General features: G+C 39.2%; 1 protein-coding gene across 2 annotated transcripts in view; it reads right to left on the bottom strand.

The window, feature by feature from the left end:
* LOC142104373 (uncharacterized) overlaps positions 1-22,446 on the bottom strand; it is a 388,681-nt gene that overhangs the window by 327,133 nt on the left and 39,102 nt on the right. Inside the window, exons 4-5 of one of the 2 annotated variants that reach the window (XR_012679564.1) lie at positions 15,525-15,738; positions 7,315-7,852 (exon numbers count right to left, since the gene is read on the bottom strand). Coding sequence is in view for 1 of the 2 variants with exons in the window: in XM_075188999.1 (XP_075045100.1) it covers positions 7,674-7,852; positions 15,525-15,738 (393 nt within the window). In the remaining variant the exon portion in view is untranslated. Of the gene's footprint in view, positions 1-7,195; positions 7,853-15,524; positions 15,739-22,446 lie in introns of those variants that run through there. The other variant, XM_075188999.1, reaches the window with a different exon arrangement.

Below are 22,446 nucleotides of genomic sequence, written 5' to 3'. Positions count from 1 at the left end.
GTCTGTGCTTCTGAATACATTTCTACCTAGAAAGCAAACTTAAAGACAATGGGCCTGATTCATTAGGGATCTTAACTTGAGAAACTTCTTATTTCAGTCTCCTGGACAAAACCATGTTACAATGCAAGGGGTGCAAATTAGTATTCTGTTTTGCACATAAGTTAAATACTGACTGTTTTTTCATGTAGCACACAAATATCAACTTTAAATTTCAGTGTACAAATAAGTTATTAAGTATTTGTGTGTTACATGAAAAAACAGTCAGTATTTAACTTATGTGCAAAACATAATACTAATTTGCACCCCTTGCATTGTAACATGGTTTTGTCCAGGAGACTGAAATAAGAAGTTTCTCAAGTTAAGATCCTTAATGAATCAGGCTCAATATTTTCAATAAAAGTGTAAATCATACACTTTTTTTCGTCACCTCTAAGCCAGAAAATAAATGAACAACTAATAATGCTATAATCATTAATAAAAATAATGTGGTTTAAAAAAGTTTTCATTTGTGTGTTTTTTTTGTACATTATATAATACACATTGCTATCTACTAACAAGCATACAGCAAGCACATGTGCTATTGTTATTTCACACGAGACCTTGAGTGATAACATACCAGGAATACAATTATTTCAGTATCTCAGTATTATAAGCCATATTTCCTCTTAATGTTATGTTGCTGTTGTTTTTATTAATATTATTTTATTAAGATGTCTCAAGAAACATTGACGTTTGGTCACTGCCAGGCAACCATCATATGGTAAAGACTTGTAACCGCTGCTAGTTAGAGATCATCATCATCATCATTTATTTATATAGCGCCAACATATTCCGTAGCGCTTTACAATTGGTGACAAACACAGTAAACTAATAAACAAACTGGGTAAAACAGACAAAGAGGTGAGAAGTCCCTGCTCGCAAGCTTACAATCTATGGGACAATGGGAGTTTGACACATGAGGTTAAGTCTACATTTTGCATTTCGGCCCAGCCAGACTGCAAAGGTAAAAGGGACTCATCAGCTAAATGTTCCTGTCACACAACAATGTTGGTCAAGGGGTAGTTGTCTTGTGTGAAATTGTGTAACGGGTGGTTATAGGGTAATGTAGTGAGGTTAAGAGGGTGGTTGAGGAATATTATAAGCTTGTCTGAAGAGGTGGGTTTTCAAAGAACGCTTGAAAGTTTGTAGACCAGAGGAGAGTCTTATTGTACGAGGAAGAGAATTCCATAGAGTGGGCACCGCCGGAAAAAAAGTCCTGTAACTGGGAATGGGAGGATGCAATGAGGGTGGATAAGAGACACAGATCTTGTGCAGAACGGAGTTGCCGAGTTGGGAAATATTTTGAGACAAGAGAGGAGATGTATGTTGGTGTAGCCTTGATGATGGCCTTGTAGATCAGGGGGTAAATGTATGAAGGATCGGTTTCTGCAAGTCCCCGGCTTGCCTTTACAAGCCATCAACGGTTTAAATTTCCCCTGCAAAGTCGCCGATTTCTGGCGCCTTGCACAAACCGATCCTTCATTCATTTACCCCCAGTACTGCTTATATCCAGGCTACATTTCTCTACTGACATTGACTGAGTAAGTAAAATATCTTATCTTCCCTCTATTCACAAGAAGTGACACTTACTTTCGAGGGATCTAGAATGAGAGCAACAGACAAAACCTGAACTGTAGCACTTATGCCGCATTAAAAACATGTTCCTCACATCTAGCTATAATTTTTATTGAAAGAGCAAAAAAACCAAGACTGAAATTGAGTAGGAAACTCTGTAGCAGATATAGGAAAGCCTTTACACTCTAGGACAGACGCATCAAACTCACGGCCCAAAGGTATATTTTTTGCGGCCCCGCATTACTATAGGAAAAAAAATGGAATGAGCCCCGCATTTTAATTTTTTGGGTTAAATGACTGAAAAATTCACTGAATATGACAGAACAGTTTGTGGGCTAGATTTACTAAGCTGCGGGTTTGAAAAAATGGGGATGTTGCCTATAGCAACCAATCAGATTCTAGCTGTCATTTTGTAGAAGGTACTAAATAAATAACAGCTAGAATCTGATTGGTTGCTACAGGCAACATCCCCACTTTTTCAAACCCGCAGCTTAGTAAATCTAGCCCTGAGTGTGAGTTCAGTCAGTGTCACATGACATGTGCGTGTGCCGATTCCGAGCGAAAAAAATATGTTCCTCACATCTAGCTATAACTTTTATTGAAAGACCAAAAACCAAGTCTGAAATTGTGAAATAAGGAAACTCTGTAGCAGATATAGGAAAGCCTATTAACAATGGTTGATTATTTTTATTTATAAAATAATTTAACAGAAACATACATGAAAAAAATATATAAACACACTGTCTATTGTATGTATCAATATTGATCCTAATATATAAACATTCACTGTCCACTTTATAAGGTATACCTGAACACCTGCTAGATAATGTAAAAATCTAATCAGCCAATCACGTGGCAAGAATTAAATGCATAAAAGCATGCAGACATCAGGGACTGGCTGGCTGGGGGGCAATATTAAAGTTGGGGAAATGACGTTATAACTATATTAGATACAAACCTTAAAATATCTTACTGTATGATGAACTTCAGATATTACTCTATAAGATAGACACAAAGGGACTGATTCGTTTGCGCATGCCTATAAATAAACCACATGCCAGAGGGGGCAGCAACATCCAATTTATCTTCAAGTGCAAAGGACCCTACTACAGACTACAAATTCATGTGTGGAACCAGGAGGTAATTGGGTGTATGCATGTAGTCAATCTACAGTAAGGGTGTGCCAATCTCGAGTGCAATCAGCAGCATCCGATTCAAGCTTTGAGCATTTCTAAGTACGTGCTTTTCTGCCATATCACTTGCACCAGCTACAAGTCAGGTGTAAGTGCTGATTACTAGCGATGATGGTTACATATACATGCTTGAACATGTGTTTGCAATCAGGACCAACTGTAAAAATGTATTTTATGTACAGTAGACATTACTAACATCCTAATAAATGTATTTTATGAAGGGAATTTTTTTTTTTTTAATGTTTTGTCATTAATAAATATAACAAGTGAAATTAATTGCATTTTTTTTTTTTCTGTGCATGACTTTGTATTCCACATATGTATTGGACATATCCTGCTGTGTATTGTCTGTTAGAGCAGAGCTGACTTAGACCCGCATTCATCAACAGAGCTTTAACAAATGACCTATTGTCAGAAACTGTTAGTAATATAGACAGCGGTTATTTTTTTAGGTGTCATGAAAAATTCATGTTTGTGTTCGCATATGTACAGGAGCCGTTGCAGAGTGCTAGAGCAATCACAAATGTTGTGTAATTGTAATCTTTTATTTATAAAACAAATTTTGCAATGCTGTAAAATTTTGTTTACTGTCTGGATTTTAGCTACTAATGTTTTTCATATTGTCTCAATACTGCTTGACGGCATACAAAGGTAGCGAGTGGCTCAGCATGTACTCAAGCCAAACAGACTATTTGCATATAACGTGCACTGTGTTTCTGTGCTGTCTGCTAAGCAGACGGAGCATAAGAACTCATACATATGCAAATTTATCCACGGTGGAAGAGCCTATTGCTAGCTAAAATGCCGCAGGACTAATTTTCTCACTTCCCCCCCAATGAAAGAAAGGTACATCCCACTGTACGCGAACAAATCTGGAGAGTGACCCGGTAAAGTGGTATTTTAACTCTTAACAATCCGGGCTAGTAACGCTCAACTGAACTGGAGATACTTTTGCTTAAATTACAGCTAAAAAAAATTTTTTTATTTCCGCAATAAAAAAACGACATTTATTGGACAGACCAGTGAATTGTCTTCCATTTAAGCTCCCTTCTTTCATCTCTGTTGTGTTCATTAAGCTGAATTCAAGGTGAACGTATTGGGCCTGATTCATTAAGGAAAGTAAGGCAAAAAAAGGAGTAAGTTTTCTCCTTGACAAAACCATGTTACAATGCAAGGGTTGCATATTAGTTTATTATTTTGCACTGAAGTTAAATACTGTCTGTGTTTTCATGTAGCACACAAATACTTAATAGATTTATTTGTACACTGAAATTTAAAGTTGATCTAGGACATGCCCTACCCCAACTATAAATCTGTCCCCACATTTTAAATGTACCTCCCCCTCCAATGCAGCATGGTTTTGCCAAGGTGCAAAGTAACTCTTTTTTTTTTTGCTTTACTCTCCTTTATGAATCAGGCCCATTGTTACTAAGATGTCACTGGGAAATAATGTGACACACAAATTGCAAGTGATGCGCACCACTGAAACAGGACACCTTGGGCCTGATTCACAATGAGACGTAAGCTTTTTTTGCACAGCGTATCTCTGTGTTTTTTCACCTTGTGCTGGCTCAGAAAGCAAATGTACGCAATTGCGGTTATTTAGACCAGCAACTTTTTGGCTCTTATGGTGGGTGATGATGACGACCACCAGGACTAGCGAACTGCTTGTAGTTAGAGGTTTTCATAGACTATGATTTTCCAAGCGTGTTATAGGATAAAATAGAATGAGCTAAGTTATTCAAGTTTAAATGACGCTTCACAGCAAATGCGTTTGTAACATATAAAATAAAACGTTTTTGTGCACGTTCGCAAGTTGGGTGTAATTGTCTGTGGGGTGTCTGTCGTCAAGCGGCACCATCTACTACTCATACATACCTGGACATATCTTCAACTCTGAATACGACGTACATACACATACACTTACGTGTGACTTTGGCAAATGCAAGTTACGCTTGTGCTTGTCTTACACTCTGAATCAGGCCCATGGTGTTATTTGGGGAATATTTATAAAACCTGTGTGGTATTTTATGCATACTTGCCAACTTTTCCTCATTGGCTTCAGAGAGATCCCAGGAAAGGTGGGCGTGCGGGGGTGGGGCTTTATGGATCGCATCGATTGTCACAATTTTGGCCAATTACAACAGGGGGTGGGGCTAATATGACACAATATTTGAGTAATTGAGCCCCCCCCCAACTTATCTATTGCGGGGGCGAGAACCAGGAGATTGCCCTACTCTCCCGGGAGGTCTCTCAGAAATGCGTGAGTCTCCCGGACATTCCAGGAGAGTAGGCCAATATACGTTAAAGAAAAGAAGCTAATGTATCTCTAGAGACTGAATTGTCTTTTACATTTCTGTCTCCATTACTGAAGTCATGTTTTCTTACCTGTCAGTCTTTGATTAAATCTTGGTCACCATGAAAATGGCCACCTCCATAGGCATCAATACATGGACATAGGACACAATTTCTGAACTGTGTCATCATGCCACAGATGGCAAAGCCAACCACGTCTTGTACTGCCTCAGCATCAGGGAGAATGCCAGACTCTTCAGGGAGTGAGGGAGATCTCCCCTATTTCAGGGAGTCTCCCTGACAAACCGGGAGAGTTGGCAAGTATGAAGTGTACAGCATCCCCCACAGAGTACATGTAAATACTAGCATCAAGTCCTGTCATAGACTGAGACACATATTCTTTTTGTGTTCTTTCATAAGTGAACAATGTGTATTATACTTCAAAACAAGTTGAATGACTGAATGTCTCCCTCTAGTGCCCATTCTGAAACATTACAGACCTAAGTATACAGCCAGTATCAGGTCACCTACAAAATACGTAATACTACATTCCAGATATTTTACATAGAGCAGGAAATTTAATTTAGTGTTTTATTTTTTTTTCATGTTTCTTTCATGTTTCATTTTTACTTTGGAGAACAACTATTATCTTTTATTTAAAAACAAATTTCAGTTCACATCTCTGCCTGTCCCAATTTTGCACTCCCAAAAATGTTGCACCCCCTCAAAAACCATTTGGATAACCAGGCCTTGGGTACACCTAGAAACCTTAGATTGGTGTTGGGCTTGTTTCTGAGAATGGAATTCATTAAAAGCAACCACAGTAACCATAAGACCCCATACCCACTAACATTTCACTTGCGTTTGGTTACCCTTTGACATGTATTTTTACTAGCGTTTTAGTGATCACTGAAGGTTTCCCAATGCATTTACACATGGTAAATGCCCAAAAATGGAACCGGTAGCATTCCGAAATATTTTACCACAGCTCTATTAAAACATCAATAAAGCCGGTGTCAGATCCAAGATATGAGCCCTATCATAATTGTAAGTAATTCCAGTAAATACATTAATAAAGCATTCATAACAAAACAAAACATATGTTTGCAATTCAACAGCAGATCCTTTCAAATAAATACAAATCAGGGATTTTTTTTATTTTTCTCCAATGAATAAGGTGAGAGAGAGCACAGCCCTTCCTGGCTAATTCTGGAGCTGGCTCTGAAGTTGCTGTGCAACCAGCTGTTAGTGTGGAGATCCTTCTACCGTTGCTGTGCGACCAGCTAAATATCTAGCTGCTGGCTGGGTCTATAGAATGTTAATGCTACTAATTTGGGCAATGCTTATTGTTTACTGTATACAGCGGTCTGATTTCTTGCTGCAGAGCAAATAGAATTTTATCATTTCCATATATGACCCATCGACCACGTCTACACACTAAGGGGTATATTTACTAAACTGTGGGTTTGAAAAAGTGGAGATGTTGCCTATAGCAACCAATCAGATTCTAGCTGTCATTTTGCAGAATGTACTAAATAAATGATAACTAGAATCTGATTGGTTGCTATAGGCAACATCTCCACTCTTTCAAACCCGCAGTTTAGTAAATCTAGCCCTAAGAGACTGCCTTTAAGAACATAGCTTGACATCATTTGAATATATGAAGACCTGTATGTTTTCAATGTTTTCTACAAAACGATATAAAGATGCTTAAAAGAAAATGTAAATGTTTAAAGATTAATAAAGTGGTGGATTTAGTGATTGGAATAACTGTGCATAAGTAATAGCAAAGTGTAACACAGCCAAATTAAAGTTCCAGAGGACAGTGGTTGTCTGTGTAAAACATTCCATCTCCTGCAAGGTTACACATCCCCTGCTGTGTGGCCCCGGCCTACCGCATACAAAGTCCTTCATTTTAATAGACAGCCGATGCATTTTTAAAGGGCAGTTCTACTCATAATCAAAGGAACTTTCACTGTGCTAGATTAACTCAACTATCAAAAAAAAGCTATATCACCATCAAGAAATATTTCACTAATAATAATAATATGCAATATAAAAATGCAAAGAAAACCATAAAAAACTTTATTGAGGTTACAAAAAAAGAACAAAAAACAGAAAATGTCAAAGCTGCTTTTATGTATGTGGATAACCCATTTTAGATACTGTAATTTCAGTTTTATTTTAGCCCTTCTTAATTTTTTTTTTTAACCTACAGAAAACCAGTTTGTTACACATAAAGGATGCAGCCATTTTAAAGGATGAGAATAAGTTCCTATTGTTTAGGAACGGTCCTGATCCGTGGACATAAAAAGGGGCGTGGTCTTGGAAGAAATGGGTGGACTTTCACTGAAAGTGGGCGTTTGGGGGGGGGGTTTGGACGTATTGAGGGTGGGGCTTATTTTGATTTTCCGTTCTTCCTGTCTCATTGTTGTGGATTGGCTGCATTGTCATGGACATCGCTTCAACCCACGTAGTGGTTGTCTGCACTATATGGAAGTGGATTGGTAATCCATAGATAACATCTGACACGGGCTGTAGTCATGTGACTGTTGCATACTTCGCAGAGGTTTATTCAAATACTGAAGCAGAAAGTCCGTGGAACTTGAAGTCTTCCACGACTTGCTTGGAGTGCTTGATTTTAGCTGCCAGGGCTTCAAAGACGTCGATCTGGTCCACAGCTGTAGCAATCCTATAAATAAACTCTTGTGATGATTCCAGACCACGGAGGCCGAGGTTCACACCGCAGCCTGCAAGACAGCAGCAGAAAACACACCTTATCATGGAGAGAGGGGGAGAAAGTCCTAACTAGGCTAGAATGACATTTATTGCCTTAAAACCTCATTTTGCTTTAAAACTGTAAAGAAAAAAAGATGGCAATTGGCGCTATTCAGTTTGATACAAATGGTGGCTCAGTGGTTAGCACTTCTGCCTCACAGCGCTGGGGTCATGAGTTCGATTCTCGACCATGGCCTTATCTGTGTGGAGTTTGTATGTTCTCCCCGTGTTTGCATCAGTTTCCTCTGACACTCCATAAACATACAGTTTAATTGGCTGCTATCAAATTGACCCTAGTCTCTCTCTCTCTCTCTGTCTCTGTGTGAGTGTTAGGGAATATAGACTGTAAGCTCCAATGGGGCAGGGACTGATGTGAATGAGTTCTCTGTACAGCGCTGCGGAATTAGTGCCGCTATATAAATAGATGATGATGATATTATGGAGCTGAATCATTAAGGAAAGTTATGCAAAACATTGAGTAAGTTTTCTGGACAAAACCATGTTACAATACAAGGGGTGCAAATGAGTTTATTATTTTGCACATAAAATAAATACTGGCTGTTTTTTCATGTAGCACACAAATACTTGATAGCTTATTTGTGCACTGAAATTGAGTTGATCTAGGACAGTGTTGGCTAACCTGTGACACTCCAGGTGTTGTGAAACTACAAGTCCCAGCATACCCTTCCAGCAATAAACTGCTATATATTGGCAAAGCATGCTGGGTCTTGTAGTTTCACAACACCTGGAGTGTCACAGGTTAGCTGACACTGATCTAGGACATGTCCTACCCCAAATATAAATCCGCCATCACATTTTAAATTTACCTCCCCCTTCAATGCAACATGGTTTTGCCTTACTTACTTACTTACTTTTGCTTAACTTACCTTAATGAATCCTATATTAGGATCTTTTATTTAAGTGCTGACGTATGACACAGCTCTGTGCATTGAGGGGACAAGACACACACAAATTACATACAATGACCTGAACCAGAAGTTGGTCCTTATGAGCTTACAATCTAAAAGGTGTAAGGAACATTTGCCACCATTGATGTCACCAAGGTGGCAACGAAGAGATCACCAAAAAAGGGGACGATTTGGCAACACCAACGACAGGTGACTACAATGACAGTAACTCACTGTGTCCAGCAAATGAACTGATGATATTCAGTAGATCCTGGAAACAACTTTGTCCCTGATGTGATCGGTGGTAATTGTTTTTCCGATTACCCCTTCTCCGACATGGAGAACCCCTACAAACCCCCAACCCCCCCCTGAAATGATGGAAAAACAATTTGAAAATAAACAGACTTACCTTCGACCCGACGCTGGAGATCTCCAATGAAAGCACCAAGCTGACAGCAGCTCATTCCGATTGAACAAGTGTTCGGCACTGCAGGCCGACGTCATTGCAACGTCTGTCAGTAGAAATTTAAAACGGCAATGTGGGGACCTCTACGGTTAAGTGTTTAAACACTCAACCCGACATTGCCACTTTAAATTTCTATTGACAGACGTGGCGATGACGTCAGCCTGCGGTGCCGAACACTTGTTCAATCGGAATCAGCTGCTGTCAGCCTGGTGCTTTCATCGGAGATCTCCAGCGTTGGGTTGAAGGTAAGTCTGTTTATTTTCAAATCGTTTTTCCATCATTTCATTTCTTTTTTTGTAGGGGTTCTCCATGTCGGAATACTGGTCACAGGTAAATCTTACCCAACCCGATGTGATGGCACTCCTTGGCACTACCACTGCCTTCACACATTTAGATGATTTATAATTGTGGGAAGATGGTTCAGTGAGAGGTGGGCACAGAGCTGTCCTATACGCCCAAGAATTATAAAGAGTTGACAAGCCCTAGATAAGAGCGACCCCTGCTGGTAGCAGATTGAAAAATCAAAAGCCTTCAGCAGACACTTTTCCCAGGCGGTCTCCCATCGGACAACACACCAGACCACACCCTGCTTAGAATAATCACACACAGATCTGTGCAATACTACCGCTAGGCAGATGAACCTCATTGATGGAACTGCAGCTAGAGGACCTCGGCCAATGGTATATAGCAGGGAAATGTAATTAAAAATTTAGCAGACTGATACTTTGTTACATGTTCCCATGTTATGCTGTTGACCGTTTAATGTGTTTCTATTTAGATAGAGTGCATACAACATATTGTCTCTGAGCTCATGATTATTATCTTATTATGGCATAATGTATAGATGCAGTAGTCAAAGTTTTCTGATTTTGGGTTTTAGATTTTTTAATTCTGAAAAATATCATGTGATTTTAAAGGCAATTCTACGTTTTCTGTGGTTCTGTCATGTATTTCTATTTATATGAACATCAATATATAGGACATAGATATATATATATATATATATATATATATATATATATATATATATATATTTGTTATAACGCTATCTCTTGACTTTGTTTTTGTTCAATTTCATTTTCATCTGGTATTACATTCTATAACATTCTATAATATTACACACTAGACAACCTGGCCTTGATATAGACCATAGCACGAGCTGATGTGCTGGGCTGGGAAGCAGCATTAGATGCAGAGATACAGTACGTACCATCCGCAGGATGTGAGAAACCTCATAATGTTCCAAATTTTTTCAGTGGCTCCGTTTTATTTATGCCACAGGTAGCAGAGCTTGGAGACAACCTACCCACTATTAGTGGAACCTACTGTACTTCTGGATGCCAATGGTCTTAGCTACTGCCAATTTATTTAATACGTAAAAATAATATTTTTTTTAAAAAAAACAAACAACGGCTTTAAACATAATATCAATTTGTAACACTGACATATTTACATAGATCAGCCCAGTCATTTCCTTAAATAGTATGTGCTGCTTTGGACACAAATAGTCTGACATATATATATATATATATATATATAAATATGTATCATAGCTATCATACTGTTTTACTGCCAGCTAGAGAGCATGCATATATATGTAATATACTTTTCTCTCAATTAGGAAGTTGGATGTGTGCAGGACTAGATTAATATGGGGGCTCATCAGTGGCGCACGCAGGGGGGGTTTCTGAGTCTCCAGAACCCCCCCCCCTGCGCTAACTAAGTGGCCGCTATAGCTGCACTGTCCTATACAGCAGCCGCGGTGCTGTCAAAGAAGCGTCCGTGGCGGTGTTGTAGTGTATACAGCACCGCCACGGACGCTTCTTAGACAGCGCCGCGGCTGCTGTATAGGACAGCGCTGAAGAAACGGAGCTGCTGCGCATGCTCCCGGGGGGTGTTTTTTTCTTTTGGGTCGGGGGGGAAACAATCCTCCGTTCGCCCCTGCTCATGATGCTCAAACTTATTAAAGCAAAGTAAACCATTAATTTCCTGTAGCCATCTATTTTTTTATGCTCACATCATAGGAGTATGCAAAAAATGTTTAAAGAAAGGTAGAGCCAACAAATATCTATGTGTTTGTGAAGTTAAGGAAACTATTCTGTGTGTTCTTTTTAAAACTCTCTTTTTGTACCATCTTTATTGCCTTGCATTTCCTATCTTAGCCAGAAGAGAGAGCTCTGCAATGACCAAAAGCATTGTTCAAGTTTAATACAATTGCCAAGGTAAATCTAGACTGGAAGTTGCAAAGTCATAATACAGAATTGTAATCTATAAAGCCATAAATTGCCTGGCATTACCAGTTTCCTGTAATGCTCAATTTAGACAAAGCTTATTGATTCCTTTATGAGTACTTTAATTTCCCTTATTAAAAAATAAAACATAAAAGAACTACAATGATGCATAAATGGTTTTACATTGTAATATTATTAAATATTTAATAGAGAGAACATTTATTTTAATGCTCTTTCATTTATAAGCAAAACCTTTCTCTGCCTATTGGCGATAGGTATAACCGATTCTCCACCAGTATACCAAAGAGGAGATTGGCGGAATTTTAAAAACTGTTCAGAATATGTATTTGTCTCCCTCCTCATGTGGTTGCTAAATTTGACACATAACTTTGGCAGTATTTGGTCTTAAGTTATCTCCTTGCAGCCGCCAACCATACACATGCGGCAAACGTGACTGGGCTTTAATTCCTGCTGCAGTATGTAGGCTAGGATCTCGGGTCAGAGTCTCCCACAGCCGGTAAGCACATGGCATGATTACCCAGCATGTGCTTGCAATAAAAACTTGTTTACAGTAAGAAACCCTCACAGATATTTTAGGTACCTGAGAGGAGCGTGCTAGTTCTTACAGTAATTTGTTCCTTGTTCCCAAATAATCCCCTTCTACCCCATTAGGCAGGATTTTGTAGTCATTGGCTTATTTGTTAATTTAACTATTAATACCATTGCTCCTGGTGTATAATTACCTTAAACCTCACAAAAGCATATATGATATCCCAGTTCACAAGAGAAGTAGGTAATATGATTTTGGTATAATTCATCATCCGTTATTTAAATAGCACCACTAATTCCGCAGCGCTGTACAGAGAACTCATTCACATCAGTCCCTGCCAAATTGGAGCTTACAGTCTAAATTCCCTGACATACACACACACAGAAAGACAGATGGACTAGGGTCAATTTTGATAGCAGCCAATTAACCTACCAGTATGTTTTTGGAGAGTGGGAGGAAACCCACACAAACACAGGGAGAACATACAAACTCCTCACAGATAAGGCCATGGTCGGGAATCGAACTCATAACCCCAGTGCTGTCAGGCAGAAGTGCTAACCACTGAACCACCGTGCTGTAATTATGTGAAGAAGTCAGGTGTAATCTATTTTGGTGAATGTAGCTTAACTGCCACTTCAGATAGGGTTCACTGAATCATACGGAGAAGTCATACAGGCAAGCTTTCAGATCATTAGTGCAATAGGTAATTTATCTTGCATCCACAATCCGTCCAGCATGGCTTTTATTGATTCTGTGTATTGTTAGGACATTCTGCACAGGGTATATTTGACAGGTGTATTTGAAGATCTGGTCTTGGTTTCCAAGTAAAACATCACAAGATAATGTATCTTGGCATTGTTAGGCAAATGAAAAACATTAATTTGAAAAATTAACCATATCAACATACCAAATGAACAAATGTCACATATCTGAAAAGGCAAAATGTAGTGCTATGTAAAGTGTGTTATTAGCATCAATGAATGTCTTTTTGTAGAATGTACTAAATAAATGATAACTAGAATCATCCCACTTTTCAAACCTGCTGGAAACTCGCAGTTTGATGCATTTACCCCCAGGTGTGAAAAAAGGTGCTTAGCTCATCACATTCTCAAAAACAACTTGCATTTAAAGTCTTGTACAGCTAGTACAGTGTTGGCTAACCTGTGACACTCCAGGTGTTGTGAAACTACAAGTCCCAGCATGCTGTGCCAATATATAGCAGCTTATTGCTCGTAGGGTATGCTGGAACTTGTAGTTTCACAACACCTGGAGTGTCACAGGTTAGCCAATACTGAGCTAGTACTTTGAGGAATAGACCTCACTGGACCCTAGTCTGCAAGTCAATCGCCAAATGCAAGCTCTTGCAAGTGCCCATGCTTTGTAAGTCCTACCTCAATTTGGCATGGTTAAGTGTATGGCATAATCATTGTAAGTGGATTTAAGAAAAAAGATCCTATGTATTGTGACAAAGGGAGGTGTTTGTCACAGGATTCTAAAAGAGGAGACAGGTACTGGCAATCTGCAGAGAAAGGCTGCAAACAGATTTATACATCTGTACAGCAGTTCACCTAAGTTAAAGAGATACAGGTGGAGGACATATGTGTGACAAAATAATATTAAAGAGTCTGACTTAACTTACATATTTTGAAGTGGTTTAAAAACATCTTTTCCACAGCAAGCAGCAGCCTGACAGGGTGTGTCTGCAATTAAACAGAGTACCTGCAACAAACTCCATTTTGAAGGCATGGTGGGAGTGTCCTCTGTCGATCAAGTTAGGGCTGTGGGAGGAGTGTAAACTTTTTACACCTGTTTCATTGTTCAGTTGTGACCGATGCCAGATAGTGGCCGGTGGCTAGGGAGTTGGTCTCTATCTATCTTCTATCTAGCGTTAGAAGGAGTGTTAAACTCTATGCTGTCACTTTACTGTACCATCCTGACAATAAGAGTAAAGGAAAAAAGAAAGAAGGTGTTTGTGTGTGCATCACCTAAAGTGTGCCCATGTCACAGTGTCATAATTTGTAAGTATGCTACAGACACACACACACATATATATATATATATCTATATATACATGCTTCAAGAGTCCTCCTGCCAATTCAGGAATGCTCAAAGCTTGAAAAACTCTGAGAAAAGTATTGTAGGAGCACTGTAGCAAGTATTTTGGCAAACATTTTTATGTCTGTGTTTATTGAGAGATTAGCCTGTAGCTGTCATAATTAAGTGTCTCTTCTCTATTGTTAGTATTGCAACTAGTATGAGCTAAACAAACGTATCACGTGCAGGGCGGAGATATTTTGAAAGTATTTGAATTAACAGAAAAGCCAGCAGGCCCTGGCGATTTGTTACGTTTTAGAATTTGAAAACTAAATGGATCTCCTTTGTTGTAAAGGGAACTGACAGTAGGAAGTTATTGCCTTTGTATAATTGAACATAACATACATCACTGTTCTTAATAATTTAGATTGGATCAGGGGTCCGTATTAGACTTGCAATAAGATTTGATATTTTTAGAATTGTTCTGAGTTTTCTATTTAACAATGTGTAGATCTTGGTAACATATTTCTAAAAGTATTGCTTTGTATGCAGGAAAGTCCAATCCGCTTTTGCTGAAAGCAATGTAGAACATTTGCTAAGAGGTTCCTATACCCGCCTCCCCAGGCCTTTCTGCAGGTGCTGTTTAATGCTTGAATGCCAGTTTGGAAAGTTAAGTGGTCACTTTATCCATTTCATATGGTCTAGTTTTCTGCAGAGTCACAGCATGAATTAAGAGGCCACTTATAACTGATTTATGTGCCACAGACGGTTTAAATAGATACATGTTCAGTAGGATGCCGTACGATAGAATCCTAGATTTCCAGGGACCTTAAGCTCTTATTGTCACACAGTTTGAGATGAACCGATGGAGTGGTCTAGCTATGTCTGTCGGCAGATATAAAGTCTTTTCTACAACAGGCCTGGCTGACAAGGGTTGCGGAAAAACACAAAGTCATTGACCAAGGGACGTAGGTTTCCGCAGGCACCTTCAAAATCCTATTTCAAATGATATATCCAAGCCTTAGAGTCAAAATTAAATATAGTTGAGTATGAGGGGAGACAAGTTATATATAGAATATGGTGACTATTGTAATCAATATGTCAGGCGCAGTCTCCGCACTGACACTTGGTGCAGGACGCCTGCATCTTCTCGTAAGCCGCTTCCCGTTGCCTAGAAGCGGGATGCTCCTTGTTCCCTGCACGCATTGTGTGCGCATGTTCTATTCAGTTGCATCCCGTTGCTAGGCAGCGGGACGCTATCTCTCAATGGAAAGGGAGGGTGAGGGGGTCAAAACAGAGCTGTGTATCCTTTTCAAACCCTGAAATGTTTTTTCTTTCTTTGTATAGCTTAGCACTGCTAGCTCACAGCGCTGGGGTCATGGGTTCTGTTCAGAGCAGGGACCTGTCTGTGTGTAACAAACTAATTAAAAGTTATTTTATTTAACCCATGCCGACCTGTATCGAAGTTGAGCACACGAGCCGCCTCTCCTTCCAACGTGACCACGACGTTGTCCCCTTCAATGAAAGCAGACGTCACCTTCCTATGTGACATCATGATCTCAAACAGCCTCCGGCTGCACTGCAGGTGAGGGAGGGTTAAGTCACTCAATCTAGGCTCAATGTCAGTCTTGTAGGCATTGAACGACTGGTGGAAAATGTTCTTCATGACCTGGAAGAAGAAAAATGAGCGTCATCATTTTAGGAGACAAACATAACCTATACAAGAGGAACTAGATGTAACTCACAAAAATGGAGGCACCAATAGAAATGCAGATCGCAGACACTGTGGGCATGTTTCATTAAGGCCCTTTTTTTAAAAAAAAAAAAAAAAAAATCGATCATAGACACGTTCAACAAGGTGTGGATCTGAAAAAAAGTCTCTTGTTGAATACGGGTCTAGGTCTGCTCTGCTCTATTAGGGAATTTAGACTGTAAGCTCCAATGGGGCAGGGACTGATGTGAGCGAGTTCTCTGTACAGCTCTGCGGAATTAGTGGCGCTATATAAATAAATGATGATGATGATATGATAAACATCTGCTTATGAGATCTGCATTAAACTATAAATGGGTATTACCTGCCTGCCAGAAATTACAATTGTGAGTAACTGCATATATCATCTGTTACAACCTGTTAAGTTTAAAAGCTTCTTGTCACCGCTGACACCTATCGCAGCCATTTTCCCAAAATCTCGGCCAATAGGTTTAAGCCAATACTCAAAGATCAATTGAATGTTGCTGACTTTACTGCCATATAGTCCGGGTTCTATTTTAAAACTGCATCAATTGAAACCTTATAAATTCCTAGATTACTGCAGATGCAGGAACTGGTATTTACTAAACAAGGAATGAGATATTTTCTAAGCAACAAGTAGTTAAGTGAGTTTGTGCCTTTACCTGGTAACCTGGTAACCAGATGAACAAGTAGGTTAGTGACTAAACAGAGGCCATTCAGTTGTGTGACTCACCATCATTTAAATCTCAATGATGATCTACAGTGACTCATAACAGTAAAACGCCAGAAAATGACCTTTAGACAATGCACGACTTGTGTATATAATTGGTAGGTGCACACTATAATGCTCTCTGGGCACCAAATAAACTGCATAGAAAAATGTGGAGCACTAAATTGTGCTATTTTTATAAGTGGTTTTCAACGTCAGATTAGCTTCCTGTAGTAGCTTGTGGATACCTTGTCACTATTTTGGCCTTGATTCATCAAGGAACGTGAGACAAACGTATTGTTTCCTCTTTTTTATTTCAAACGCACATAAATTGCTCGTATTCTACAAGGAGTGGATGCATTTTGTACACAGCAGGATATGTACAATACATGTGTGGAATATAAAGGCCCAAAAGAACACATAGAAAATAAAAACTGTTCAATTAATGTCACCTGGTAACAATATAGTCATTAGTGACAAAACATTGAAACAAAATTTTTATTTTTTTATTTTTTTGGTCTGTTGTGTTGGGGGCCGGCTGGACTTGCCTTGCCACCGTCCCCTTTCTTTCTCCCAAATGCGCCCCTCTGTTGCAGTAGGAGGAGCCTGATGCCACCACTAGGCTCCTACACCAGTGAAACTCATCTATCTGTGTAACGCTTGCTACTCGTGTACCCCCTGGGCTAGCATCCCCTTGCTGGTACCCCTGGGTTGGTACTCCTGGCCTCTTGCCTTCAAATCAGGGTTGCTGTGGATGGTTCCCCCTGCCCTATCACACTGACCAGAGCTGCTGGGTAGCGGGCAGAGCGTTGGTACTATATGCAGGGTCCCAATCTCAGAACAGCCAGATAATAGATTAGATTGGGTCTAATCTGCAGGTCAGAGGAATTACAGCAGAGTAAGTAGTTATCAAACCTGGTTCTTGAAGCAGCGATGTTTTATTAGCTCAAATGTCCTAATAAGGACAGTTACATACACTAGTTTAAGGTAGTAGTGATATCCAGAAGTACGGATGGTATAATGCATTTCAGTGTAAAACAGGGCTCTTTAAATACAGTTTTGGACACTAGCTTGGCAGGAGGTAATCCGGCCTCCTGCCCCTTTAACCAATCCAGACTGATTCACGCAGCCTGCACATAAATCAGCTTGGAGGGGTTTAACGCCTTTTTCAATTGCTACTAGTTGTGCCACTACATCTAAGGTTTTCTATTGAATGTTTACCATCAGGATAAAACATTTCTATAATCTTGCTTTGAATGCAATTTAACTTGCAAAATGCACATTCATCTGTGATCACTTGCTTAGGGAATCTACCATCAAGTACAATTACCCCCTCCTGTCTTTCAGGCTCAACAGACATTTTGGTCACTCAACGATATAAAAGTCTAATTAACATGAGCTTACCTGTCTCTAGACAGTTGCAAAACCCAAACATTGCATACTGTCTCCGAAATCAATAGATTTCCATACAAACACATACTAACATAAAAAGATAAGTATATTTGCAATGATATAAATTTTTGCCTGCACCACTAATTGAAATAAATTTATACAATAAACTACAATAAATTATTTATACATGATCCAGCCACAAATAAATTATTTATAAGTGATCCAGCCACAAATGGCTTAAGTAAAATTTGCAGAAAGGCACATATAAGGCATCTAATAATCAATTAAATTAATCTGAGTGTGGAAAAAAATGTCCCTGACTTGTCGGACTGACCTCCCCAACCCCTAGAAGAATTGACCGGATGCCAAGTTTTGGTATTAACCTGATTGATTGGGTTCAAGGCGTAGCCAATAGGTCATTCTGTTGGGCCCAATCCACTCCGCTAGTCAGTGGAGGGATTTATTAAATGTAGCATGTATGATTTTAGTTCATAGATGTCAATATAGGATCTCAGGACTTGATATTGCTTTACAACTAGCATGTTGTGTGGCCAATACCTCGATCTTGAGATATTTACACAGATCCATCCTGAAGGGTTGCTTTGATCGAGTTGGTCCGCTTTCAGACAACCCACCTTCATCATGTAGTGATATTTGGAAAGTATTTATGCATCCAGAGAGACAACAGGTTTACTTGTGGAATTGAGGTGATATGCAGGAGTAATACCTGAATTCAACTTCTGCTGGCAGTATGCTCAGCTCAGGTCAACCCTGATGCCGCCAAAGAAGCCAACAACAGGGAAGTCTCAAAATGTTGCAGTACGATCATTTCCCAATTACTTCTCTGTGATGCTAGTCCAACAGTTCTGTTGCCTCTGGCAGCTATGGCACGGTCTAGTGCAGCTCTGGCACAGTCTCCATGCTCAGAAGAGTAAACCTCTGTAACAGATGGACAATTATCGATGCACCCTACTTACTGCCAGTCCCCGACACCTAATGCTTTTAGGTGATACCACATATCTTCAATATATATATATGTATTTGTCAATACGCACATCATATTAGATTACTAATCAAGGAAGTAAACAATCAGATTATTTAATAATTTATGGCAATGAGTCACAATAAAAGTCCTGTGCATACTGAAGATGTTTTTTTCTTAAGATGGGCTCGATAAAGTCATTTACTATTATGTAAATCCCCCTCTTCTTCTCGGATATGTAGAAATGCAGCCAAGCTGCCTGTGGTAGATCATGCAGATGTCTAGCTAGTTACATCTCCCAGACGATATCTCTGGAAGTAGGCAATACATCACTCTTTGCAGGCAATAAGGAGGGGACAATACTGGAGGAATTAGCAAACAGAACTCATAAATCAAGTTCAATTTATAAACATAACTACACAAGTATGTTTATTGAGACAGTTGCACAGAGCAGAGACAGATTCTTGTTCCTGGAACTTTTGAGGTCATTCAAGAGATATGAATGAGGATGGGGACTGATATTAGGAAAAACACTTCATGTCGGAGACACATCAAAGAATTGCAATAACATAGCAAACAACCTAGGAACATTCCATGAAAGGGCCTTAGCTCTGTTAAAATGGATTTTCTCCTGTAGGGATGTATCCTATGTCAGTAACAGGTAGGGCGCACCCAAAATATGACTTTTTAAACAAAATATAAAAACATAGTTGTACCCATTTTCAACGTCTACAAGCATGGCCAAAAGCTTTGAGAATGACACAAATATTGATTTTCTCAAAGTTTGTTGCTTCAGTGTTTTTAGACTTTTTTGTCAGATGTTGCTATGGTATACTGATGTAAAATTACAAGCATGTCATAAGTGTGAAAGGCTTTATTGACAATTACATTAAGTTTATGCAAAGAGTCAATATTTGCAGTGTTGATCCTTCTTTTTGAAGACATCTGCAATTCGCCCTGACATGCTGTCAATCAACTTCTGGGCCACGTACTGACTGATGGCCGCCCATTATAGCCTAATCAGTGCTTGGAGTTTATTAGAATTTGTGGGTTTTTGTTTGTCCACCTGCCTCTGGAGGATTGACCACAAGTCCTCAATGGGATTAAGGTCTGGGGAGTTTCCTGGCCATGGAACCAAAATTTTGATGTTTTGATTCCTGAGCCACTTAGTTATCACTTTTGCCTTATGGCAAGGTGCTCCGTCATGCTGGAAAAGGCATTGATCGTCACCAAACTGTTCTTGGATGGTTGGGAGAAGTTGCTCTTGGAAGCTGTTTTGGTACCATTCTTTATTCACGGCTGTGTTCTTAGGCAAAATTGTGAATGAGCCCACTCCCTTGGCTGAGAAGCAACCACACATGAATGATCTCAGGTTACTTTACTGTTGGCATGACACAGGACTGATGGTAGCGCTCACCTTTCCTTCTCCGGACAAGCGTTTTTCCAGATGCCCCAAACAATCTGAAATGGGATTCATCAGAGAAAATTACTTTACCTCAGTCCACAACAGTCCAATCCCTTTACCTTTTGCAGAATATCAGTCTGTTCCTGATGCTTCTCCTGGAGAGAAGTGGCTTCTTTGCTGGCCTTCTTGTCACCAGGCCATCCTCCAAAAGTCTTCAACTCACTTTGCGTGCTGATGCATGCACACCTGCCTGCTGCCATTCCTGAGCAAGCTTTGCACTGGTGGTGCCTGATCCCGCAGCTGAATCAACTTTAGGAAATGGTCCTTGCATTTGCTGGATGTTCTTGGGCGTCCTGAAGCCTTTTTCATAACTATTGAACCTCTCTTCTTGAAGTTCTTAATGATCCGATCAATGGCTGATTTAGGTGCAATCTTGCTAGCAGCAATATCCTTGCCTGTTAAGCACTTTTTGTGCAAAGCAATGATGACTGCACGTGTTTCCTTGCAGATAACCATGATCAACAGAGAAAAAACAATGATTTAAAGCACCACCCTCCTTTTAAAGCTTGCAGCCTGTTATTCTAACTCAATTAGCATGACAGAGTGATCTCCAGCCTTGTCCTTGTCAACACTTTTACCTGTGTTAACAAGAGAATCACTGACCTGATGTCAGCTGGTCCTTTTGTGGCAGGGCTGAAATGCAGTGAAAATGTTGTTTTTGGGATAAAGTTCATTGCCACGGCAAAGAGGGACTTTGAAATTAATTGCAATTCATCAGTAGACTTTGTGAAAAATAATATCTGTGTCATTTTCAAAACTTTTGGCCATGACTGTAGCAGCCAGAACACTTAGGGCCTGATTTATTAAGGTACGCAAAAGGAACGTAATGTGCGTTTTGTTAAAAACGCACATAATTTGGACATATGCACATCCTACATTCTACTAGAACTGGTTCTGAAGAAACATCCCTTGTTGAATACGCGTGTAGGTGCGCTCTGCCATATTGAGACAGACACAACACACTGCTAAATACGTCCAATACATATGTGGAATATCAAGCCAAAGCAGGATGCACAGAAAAAAAAAAGTATTAAATTATTGTCACCTGTTAATAATGTTTTTTTCATTTTGTTCCCCATGAACTAAACTTATCATATACATTTTTACAATTCCTCTTGATTGCAGACACATGTTCTAGCATGTCTGCACAGCCATCATCACTAGTAATCGGCACTTACACCTAACCTGTAGCTGGTGAAGAGATACGACAGAAAAACATGTACCTTAGAGATGCCCAAAGTTTGAATCAGACGCTTGCATGTGCTCCAGCTTGGCACTCCCTTACTGTACATTGACTACCGGCATACGCCCCCTCTTTCTTCAGTTTCGCCCATGAAATTGTAGCATGTCGTAAGTGTCCTTTGCGTTCGAAGATTAACTGCATGCACTCTGGGGTATAGTTAATTTCTGGGCATGCGCAGTGCAATTTAATGCAAAACACGGCAAGAATCGCACTAACCTTCTTAATGAATCAGGCCCTTAATGTTCAACCACTGAATAGACCAAGTGGACGTACAGATAAAACACTACACCTCCCAGCATGGCCTAAAAACTGGATATGAGCATAATATAATTCTGTTATACTCTATGCCGACAAGGGAGACTACGTATTCTAACATGACCTGGCCCCTGGATATGATTGTAATACAATCCTATTATACTCTATACAGACATAGAACACTACACTACATTCACTCAATATGAGATGACACCTGGTCATCAGCACAATGCAGTTTTGATTAACTTTATATTCATTATTTAACTTAATGTTATTTAATTTATTTAAAGTAAATAATTTACTTATATTATTTAATTTAATTTATTTTTATTTCATTTTAATTATTTTATTTAATTTTACTTTTAGTTTAATTTTCATTTGAGTTTAAATTTGGTTTCATACCAGATTAATACTATAGCATAAAGTAAATATAATATGATCAAACAAGAAAATAAAAACAATAAATCATTAATAAATTAATAACAATAATAATAATAATAATAATAATAATAATAATAATAATAAATATTTGAAACTACATCCCTTCAATATATTTTACAACACAAAATATCAGAATAAATAAAATAAATATTGAGATT

Source organism: Mixophyes fleayi, chromosome 10 (genome assembly GCF_038048845.1).
Source record: "Mixophyes fleayi isolate aMixFle1 chromosome 10, aMixFle1.hap1, whole genome shotgun sequence".
Taxonomy (NCBI): domain Eukaryota; kingdom Metazoa; phylum Chordata; class Amphibia; order Anura; family Limnodynastidae; genus Mixophyes; species Mixophyes fleayi.
The sequence above is the reverse complement of the archived record's forward strand: the minus strand, read 5'-3'. Positions and strand labels throughout refer to the sequence as shown.